This window comes from Oncorhynchus tshawytscha, unplaced genomic scaffold, assembly GCF_018296145.1.
Source record: "Oncorhynchus tshawytscha isolate Ot180627B unplaced genomic scaffold, Otsh_v2.0 Un_scaffold_3377_pilon_pilon, whole genome shotgun sequence".
Classification (NCBI taxonomy): domain Eukaryota; kingdom Metazoa; phylum Chordata; class Actinopteri; order Salmoniformes; family Salmonidae; genus Oncorhynchus; species Oncorhynchus tshawytscha.
This window is the reverse complement of record NW_024609477.1, coordinates 67,501-77,500: the sequence shown is the minus strand read 5'-3', so window position 1 is coordinate 77,500 and position 10,000 is coordinate 67,501. Positions and strand designations below refer to the sequence as shown.

General features: G+C 43.4%; 1 protein-coding gene across 1 annotated transcript in view; it reads left to right on the top strand.

Annotated features, from left to right (window-relative positions):
• The window catches only part of LOC112267651 (vacuolar protein sorting-associated protein 8 homolog), a gene marked incomplete at its 5' end in the record, with an annotated part of 131,924 nt that overhangs the window by 107,920 nt on the left and 14,004 nt on the right, over positions 1-10,000 (top strand). Inside the window, 2 exon segments of the mRNA XM_042315476.1 lie at positions 6,917-7,086; positions 7,729-7,900. Coding sequence (XP_042171410.1) covers positions 6,917-7,086; positions 7,729-7,900 — 342 coding nt within the window.

Sequence of the window (10,000 nt, the reverse complement as noted above, 5' to 3'; positions counted from 1 at the left end):
GTGTGTGTGTGTGTGTGTAGGTAGTGTGTGTGTGTGTGTGTGTGTGTGTGTAGGTAATGTGTGTGTGTGTAGGTAATGTGTGTGTGTGTAGGTAGTGTGTGTGTGTGTGTAGGTAGTGTGTGTGTGTAGGTAGTGTGTGTGTGTGTGTGTAGGTTGTGTGTGTGTGTGTAGGTTGTGTGTGTGTAGGTTGTGTGTGTGTGTATGTAGGGGGTGTGTGTGTGTTTAGGTAGGGTTTGTGTGTGTAGGTTGTGTGTGTGTATGTAGGTAGTGTGTGTAGGTTGTGTGTGTGTATGTAGGTAGTGTGTGTAGGTTGTGTGTGTGTGTTGGTAGTGTGTGTCTACTCCGGTGCAGTGCAGTCTCTCCTGTAGCTCAGTCTTAGCACACACACTACCGTTCAACAGTTTGGTGTCACTTAGAAATGTCCTTGTTTTTTAAAGAAATTCTATTTTTTGTCCATTAAAATAACATAAATCGATCAGAAATACAGTGTAGACATTGTTAATGTTGTAAATGACTATTGTAGATGGAAACGGCTGATTTTTAATGGAATATCTACATAGGGGTACAGAGGCCCATTATCAGCAACCATCACTCCTGTGTTCCAATGGCACGTTGTGTTAGCTAATCCAAGTTTGTCATTTTAAAAGTCTAACTGATCATTAGAAAACCATTTTGCAATTATGTTAGCACAGCTGAAAACTGTTGTTCTGATTAAAGAAGCAATAAAACTGACCTTCTTTAGACTACTTGAGTATCTTGAGCATCAGCATTTGTGGGTTCAATTACAGGCTCAAACTGGCATTAGTTGCAAAGAAAAGCCATGTCTCAGACTGGCCAATAATAAAAAATAATACAAAATAAAAGATTAAGACAAAAGAACACTGGACAGAGGAACTCTACCTAGAATGGACCAAATATGTGCTTTTCTGTCAAAAAACAAATTTCTGAGTGACCCCAAACTTTTGAACAGTAGTGTATATGTGCACACACCAAGAGTGTGTAAGGCTGGCATCAAAGCAAAGCTACTTTGAAGAATCTCAAATATAAAAATATATTTTGATTTAACACTTGTTTGGTTACTACATGATTCCATGTGTGTTATTTCATAGTGTTGATGTCTTCACTATTATTCTACAATGTAGAAAATAGTCAAAAATAAAGAGAAACCCTTGAATGAGGAGGTGTGTCCAAACATTTGACTGGAACTGTACAGATGTACGGTTGTTCAGACACACACACACACACACACACACACACACACACACACACACACACACACACACACACACACACACACACACACACACACACACACACACACACACACACACACACACACACACACACACACACACACACACACACAGAGAGAGCTGATGAAACGTTGTGAAACAAGTAGCACACACGTTTCTCTCCAGCTCACTCAGGCAGAACTGGTTGAATTCGCAGAGGGATGAAATGCCTGACTTTGCCTCTGAGGCTAAAGCTACTTTTCCCCATATCTTTCCTCTTCTTGAGTCCCTTATGGCACCCTATCCCTTTATAGTGCACTAGTGAAATGTAGTACACTACAGTACATGCCTTATAGGATGTAAACCTCTCTTCTCTGTCTCTCTCTCCCACCTCTCCTCCTTCTTTCCCTCTCTCCTCTCCCTCCCCTCTTCCCTCTCTCCCTCCTCTCCCTCCCCTCTTCCCTTTTCCTCTTTCCCTCCTCCCTCCCTCCCCTCTTCCCTCTTTTCCTCCTCTCTCTCTCCTCTCCCTCCCCTCTTCCTCTTTCCCTCCTCTCTCTCTCCCTCTTTCCCTCCTCTCTCCTTTCCCTCCTCTCCCTCCCCTCTTCTCTCTTTTCCTCTTTCCCTCCTCTTTCCCTCCTCTCTCTCTCCTCTCCCTCCCCTCTTCCCACTTCCTCTTTCCCTCCTCTCTCTCTCTCCTCTCCTCTCCCTCCCCTCTTCCCTCTTCCCTCTTTCCCTCCTCTCTCTCTCCTCTCCCTCCCCTCTTCCCTCTTTCACTCCTCTCTCTCTCCTCCCTCCCCTCTTCCCTCTTTCACTCCTCTCTCTCCTCTCCCTCCCCTCTTCCCTCTTTCACTCCTCTCTCTCTCCTCTCCCTCCCCTCTTCCCTCTTTCCCTCCTCTCTCTCTCCTCTCCCTCCCCTCTTCCCTCTTTTCCTCTTTCCCTCCTCTCCCTCTCCTCTCCCTTCCCTCTTTTCCTCCCCTCTCTCTCCTCTCTCTCCCTCCCCTCTTCCCTCTCTCTCCTCTCCCTCCCCTCTTCCCTCTTTTCCTCTTTCTCTCCTCTCTCTCTCCTCTCCCTCCCCTCTTCCCTCTTTCCCTCCTCTCTCTCTCCTCTCCCTCCCCTCTTCCCTCTTTTCCTCTTTCCCTCCTCTCTCTCTCCGCTCCCTCGTCTTTCTCTCTACTCTCCATCGCTCTCCTCTCCTCGCTCCCTTCTCTTTCTCTCCTTCCTCTCTCACTACTCTCTCTCTCCTCTCCCTCATCTCTCTCCTCTCCTTTCTCATCTCTCCTCTTTCCTCTCCTCTTCATCATTTCCTATTTCCTCTCCTCCCTCCTCTCCTCCCTCCTCCCTCCTCTCCTCCCTCCCTTCCTTTCCTCCAGTCTTCTCTGACATGAAATGACAGGACAGTCCATAGGAGGATAAGTGAATAGCTCTCAGCTTCCCAAATGGCAGTGAAATAGAGCTGTGTGAAGTTGAGTGGTACTGTGTCCATTCCAGGTCTCCTCTCTCCCTCCCTGAGGCCTCCACTACTATTTAACATGCTGAGAGAGTAGAGGATGACTGGTGGGTTGTATAGTACTATTTAACATGCTGAGAGAGTAGAGGATGACTGGTGGGTTGTACAGTACTATTTAACATGCTGAGAGAGTAGAGAGGATGACTGGTGGGTTGTATAGTACTATTTAACATGAGAGAGTAGAGGGATGACTGGTGGGTTGTACAGTACTATTTAACATGCTGAGAGAGTAGAGAGGATGACTGGTGGGTTGTACAGTACTATTTAACATGCTGAGAGAGTAGAGAGGATGACTGGTGGGTTGTATAGTACTATTTAACATGCTGAGAGAGTAGAGAGGATGACTGGTGGGTTGTACAGTACTATTTAACATGCTGAGAGTAGAGGGATGACTGGTACTATTTAACATTGTACAGTACTATTTAACATGCTGAGAGAGTAGAGAGGATGACTGGTGGGTTGTACAGTACTATTTAACATGAGAGAGAGAGAGGATGACTGGTGGGTTGTACAGTACTATTTAACATGAGAGAGTAGAGAGGATGACTGGTGGGTTGTACAGTACTATTTAACATGAGAGAGTAGAGAGGATGACTGGTGGGTTGTACAGTACTATTTAACATGAGAGAGTAGAGAGGATGACTGGTGGGTTGTACAGTACTATTTAACATGCTGAGAGAGTAGAGGATGACTGGTGGGTTGTACAGTACTATTTAACATGAGAGAGTAGAGAGGATGACTGGTGGGTTGTACAGTACTATTTAACATGCTGAGAGAGTAGAGAGGATGACTGGTGGGTTGTACAGTACTATTTAACATGAGAGAGTAGAGAGGATGACTGGTGGGTTGTACAGTACTATTTAACATGCTGAGAGAGTAGAGAGGATGACTGGTGGGTTGTACAGTACTATTTAACATGCTGAGAGAGTAGAGGATGACTGGTGGGTTGTACAGTACTATTTAACATGAGAGAGTAGAGAGGATGACTGGTGGGTTGTACAGTACTATTTAACATGCTGAGAGAGTAGAGGATGACTGGTGGGTTGTACAGTACTATTTAACATGCTGAGAGAGTAGAGAGGATGACTGGTGGGTTGTACAGTACTATTTAACATGCTGAGAGAGTAGAGGATGACTGGTGGGTTGTACAGTACTATTTAACATGCTGAGAGAGTAGAGGATGACTGGTGGGTTGTACAGTACTATTTAACATGCTGAGAGAGTAGAGGATGACTGGTGGGTTGTACAGTACTATTTAACATGAGAGAGTAGAGAGGATGACTGGTAGGTTGTACAGTACTATTTAACATGAGAGAGTAGAGGATGACTGGTGGGTTGTACAGTACTATTTAACATGCTGAGAGAGTAGAGGATGACTGGTGGGTTGTACAGTACTATTTAACATGAGAGAGTAGAGAGGATGACTGGTGGGTTGTACAGTACTATTTAACATGCTGAGAGAGTAGAGAGGATGACTGGTGGGTTGTACAGTACTATTTAACATGCTGAGAGAGTAGAGAGGATGACTGGTGGGTTGTACAGTACTATTTAACATGAGAGAGTAGAGGATGACTGGTGGGTTGTACAGTACTATTTAACATGAGAGAGTAGAGAGGATGACTGGTGGGTTGTACAGTACTATTTAACATGAGAGAGTAGAGAGGATGACTGGTGGGTTGTACAGTACTATTTAACATGAGAGAGTAGAGGATGACTGGTGGGTTGTACAGTACTATTTAACATGCTGAGAGAGTAGAGAGGATGACTGGTGGGTTGTACAGTACTATTTAACATGAGAGAGTAGAGGATGACTGGTGGGTTGTACAGTACTATTTAACATGAGAGAGTAGAGGATGACTGGTGGGTTGTACAGTACTATTTAACATGCTGAGAGAGTAGAGAGGATGACTGGTGGGTTGTACAGTACTATTTAACATGAGAGTAGAGAGGATGACTGGTGGGTTGTACAGTACTATTTAACATGAGAGAGTAGAGAGATGACTGGTGGGTTGTACAGTACTATTTAACATGAGAGAGTAGAGAGGATGACTGGTGGGTTGTACAGTACTATTTAACATGAGAGAGTAGAGAGGATGACTGGTGGGTTGTACAGTACTATTTAACATGAGAGAGTAGAGAGGATGACTGGTGGGTTGTACAGTACTATTTAACATGCTGAGAGAGTAGAGAGGATGACTGGTGGGTTGTACAGTACTATTTAACATGAGAGAGTAGAGGATGACTGGTGGGTTGTACAGTACTATTTAACATGAGAGAGTAGAGAGGATGACTGGTGGGTTGTACAGTACTATTTAACATGAGAGAGTAGAGAGGATGACTGGTGGGTTGTACAGTACTATTTAACATGCTGAGAGTAGAGGATGACTGGTGGGTTGTACAGTACTATTTAACATGAGAGAGTAGAGGGATGACTGGTGGGTTGTACAGTACTATTTAACATGAGAGAGTAGAGAGGATGACTGGTGGGTTGTACAGTACTATTTAACATGAGAGAGTAGAGGATGACTGGTGGGTTGTACAGTACTATTTAACATGCTGAGAGAGTAGAGGATGACTGGTGGGTTGTACAGTACTATTTAACATGAGAGAAGAGGATGACTGGTGGGTTGTACAGTACTATTTAACATGCTGAGAGAGTAGAGGATGACTGGTGGGTTGTACAGTACTATTTAACATGAGAGAGTAGAGAGGATGACTGGTGGGTTGTACAGTACTATTTAACATGAGAGAGTAGAGAGGATGACTGGTGGGTTGTACAGTACTATTTAACATGAGAGAGTAGAGAGGATGACTGGTGGGTTGTACAGTACTATTTAACATGAGAGAGTAGAGGATGACTGGTGGGTTGTACAGTACTATTTAACATGAGAGAGTAGAGAGGATGACTGGTGGGTTGTACAGTACTATTTAACATGAGAGAGTAGAGAGGATGACTGGTGGGTTGTACAGTACTATTTAACATGCTGAGAGTAGAGAGGATGACTGGTGGGTTGTACAGTACTATTTAACATGCTGAGAGAGTAGAGGATGACTGGTGGGTTGTACAGTACTATTTAACATGAGAGGGAGTAGAGAGGATGACTGGTGGGTTGTACAGTACTATTTAACATGAGAGAGTAGAGAGGATGACTGGTGGGTTGTACAGTACTATTTAACATGAGAGAGTAGAGAGGATGACTGGTGGGTTGTACAGTACTATTTAACATGAGAGTAGAGAGGATGACTGGTGGGTTGTACAGTACTATTTAACATGAGAGAGTAGAGGGATGACTGGTGGGTTGTACAGTACTATTTAACATGAGAGAGTAGAGGATGACTGGTGGGTTGTACAGTACTATTTAACATGAGAGAGTAGAGGATGACTGGTGGGTTGTACAGTACTATTTAACATGAGAGAGAGAGGATGACTGGTGGGTTGTACAGTACTATTTAACATGAGAGAGTAGAGGATGACTGGTGGGTTGTACAGTACTATTTAACATGAGAGAGTAGAGGATGACTGGTGGGTTGTACAGTACTATTTAACATGAGAGAGTAGAGGATGACTGGTGGGTTGTACAGTACTATTTAACATGCTGAGAGAGTAGAGGGATGACTGGTGGGTTGTACAGTACTATTTAACATGAGAGAGTAGAGGATGACTGGTGGGTTGTACAGTACTATTTAACATGAGAGAGGATGACTGGTGGGTTGTAGTAGAGAGGATGACTGGTGGGTTGTACAGTACTATTTAACATGCTGAGAGAGTAGAGGATGACTGGTGGGTTGTACAGTACTATTTAACATGCTGAGAGAGTAGAGGATGACTGGTGGGTTGTACAGTACTATTTAACATGCTGAGAGAGTAGAGGGATGACTGGTGGGTTGTACAGTACTATTTAACATGAGAGAGTAGAGGGATGACTGGTGGGTTGTACAGTACTATTTAACATGAGAGAGTAGAGAGGATGACTGGTGGGTTGTACAGTACTATTTAACATGCTGAGAGAGTAGAGAGGATGACTGAGATTTTGTGTGAATGTTTGATTCTGTGAGAAATCATTTCCAGGAGAAGAGAACAGTAAATCCATCCGTTCTCTTTCAAACATTTGTCCAGAGCACAAACTGATCTGGGACCAGGATACAATAAATCAAATAATTCTCTCCCCTCCCCCAGACGTTACTGGAGACGACCACCAGTCTGTTGAACCATGACCTCCATTGGTCCCTGTCTCACCTGCGAGCGGCGGTCAGCAGGGGGCTCCACCCCCGTCAGGACCACTGTAACATCTGCCTGCAGCAGTACAGGAGACGTCAGGACAGCCCAGATGACATCATCATATTCAGGTCATCACCACAACACACTCAGTACAATGTTCTGATAGAGGAGGAATGGTGTCAGATCTGTTTACAGTACAATGTTCTGATAGAGGAGGAATGTTCTGATGAGGAGGAATGGTGTCAGATCTGTTTACAGTACAATGTTCTGATAGAGGAGGAATGGTGTCAGATCTGTTTACAGTACAATGTTCTGATAGAGGAGGAATGGTGTCAGATCTGTTTACAGTACAATGTTCTGATAGAGGAGGAATGGTGTCAGATCTGTTTACATGTTCTGATAGAGGAGTTTACAGTACAATGTTCTGATAGAGGATGAATGAACAGTACAATGTTCTGATAGAGGATGAATGGTGTCAGATCTGTTTACAGTACAATGTTCTGATAGAGGAGGAATGGTGTCAGATCTGTTTACAGTACAATGTTCTGATAGAGGATGAATGGTGTCAGATCTGTTTACAGTACAATGTTCTGATAGAGGATGAATGGTGTCAGATCTGTTTACAGTACAATGTTCTGATAGAGGATGAATGGTGTCAGATCTGTTTACAGTACAGTGTTCTGATAGAGGATGAATGGTGTCAGATCTGTTTACAGTACAATGATATGATGAATGCTGTTAACACCTTTTGGATCTCTGTGTGTGTGTAGCTGCGGCCACCTGTACCACTGCCAGTGTCTGCAGCGGAAGGGGAGTGGCCACGCGGAGCCCAGGTTGCTGCAGGTCTGGAGCTGCTACAAGTGTATCTCCTCACAGAGAGGGAGGGGCGGGGACAGGGTCACCACGGAGACCGGGAGGGGGCGAAGCACCTCCCTCGCACAGGTCAGTCAGTGACATCACACAGAATATGACCTCAGACCTGTTAATGGGGTTGGTTGGTAGTGTGTTATTTTATAGTAGCTGCTCGTGAGAGGGGAGAGACATGCTATGTGCACACTGCCCACAAAATGAGGTGGAAACTGAGCTGCACTTCCTGACCTCATGCCTAATGTATTAGAGACACATATTTCCCTCAGATTACACAGACCCACAAAGAATTTGAAAACAAACCCAATTTTGGTAAACTCAGAAGTTTACATACACTCAATTAGTATTTGGTAGCATTGCCTTTAACTTGTTATGGCTGCAATCCCAATATCGGGATAAGTGTCATCAACAACCGCTGAATAGCATAGCGCTACATACAATAAATATTACTATAAATATTTATATTCATGAAATCACAAGTGAAATATAGGAAAACACAGCTTAGCCTTTTGTTAATCCACCTCTCGTGTCAGATTTTGAAATGATGCTTTACAGCGAAAGCAATCCAAGCGTTTGTGTAAGTTTAAAAAAAAACATTATGTACACTTAGTATCAGGAAGCTCAGTCACGAAAATCAGAAAAGCAATCAAATTAATCGTTTACCTTTGATGATCTTCGTATGTTTTCACTCACGAGACTCCCAGTTACACAACAAATGTTCCTTTTGTTCCATAAAGATTATTTTTAGATCCAAAATACCTCCGTTTGTTTGTCGAGTTATGTTCAGAAATCCACAGGAAAGAGCGGTCACGACAACGCAGACGAAAATTCCAAATAGTTTCCGTAATGTCCACAGAAACATGTCAAACGTTTTTTATAATCAATCCTCAGGTTGTTTTTAAAATATATAATTGATAATATATCAACCACACATGTCTTTCACAGTAGGAGAGGGGAAAACAATGGCTGTCCAAATTCTGTTGCGCGAGCAAAAGTTATGTGACCACTTGACGCCATGTTATCGTTCTGGCTCATTTTTCAAAATAAAAGCCTGAAACTATGTCTGAAGACTGTTGACACCTTGAGAAAGCGATAGGAAAAGGAATATGGTTCATATCCCTGTAAATCCAGCAAAGGGAGGCTATGGAACATGGAGATTTAAAAAAAGAAGCCACTTCCTGTTTTGATTTTCCTCAGGGTTTCGCCTGCAATATCAGTTCTGTTATACTCACAGACAATATTTTGATAGTTTTGGAAACTTTAGAGTGTTTTCTATCCAATACTAATAATAATATGCATATATTAGCAACTGAGACTGAGGAGCTGACCGTTTACAATGGGCACCTTTTCATCCAAGCTACTCAATAATGCCCTTGCAGCCATAATTATTATTATTTTTTTAACTTGGGTCAAACGCTTCAGGTAGCAAGCTTCCCACAATAAGTTGATTGAATGTTGGCCCTTCCTCCTGACAGAGCTGGTGTAACTGAGTCAGCTTTGTAGGCCTCCTTTTGTAGGACCACGCTTTTTCAGTTCTGCCAACAAATTGTCTATGGGATTGAGGTCAGGGCTTTGTGATGGCCACTCCAATACTTTGACTTTGTTGTCCTTAAGCCATTTTGCCACAACTTTGGGAGTATGCTTGGGGTCATTGTCAATTTGGAAGACCCATTTGCGACCAAGCTTTAACTTCCTGACTGATGTCTTGAGATGTTGCTTCAATATATCCACATCATTTTTCTCCCTCATGATGCCATCCATGTTGTGAAGTGCACCAGTACCTCCGGCAGCAAAGCACCCCCACAACATGATGCTGCCACCCCCGTGCTTCACGGTTGGGATGGTGTTCTTCAGCTTGCAAGCCTCCCCCTTTCCTCCAAACATAACGATGGTCATTATGGCCAAACAGTTATATTTTTGTTTCATCAGACCAGTGGACATTTCTCCAAAAAGTACGATCTTTGTCCCCATGTGCAGTTGCAAACCGTAGTTGGCATTTTTATGGCGGTTTTGGAGCAGTGGCTTCTTCCTTGCTGAGCGGCCTTTCATGTTATGTCGATATAGGACTCGTTTTACTGTGGATATAGATACTTTTGTACCTGTTTCATCCAGCATCTTCACAAGGTCCTTTGCTGTTGTTCTGGGATTGATTTGCACTTTTTGTAACAAAGTACG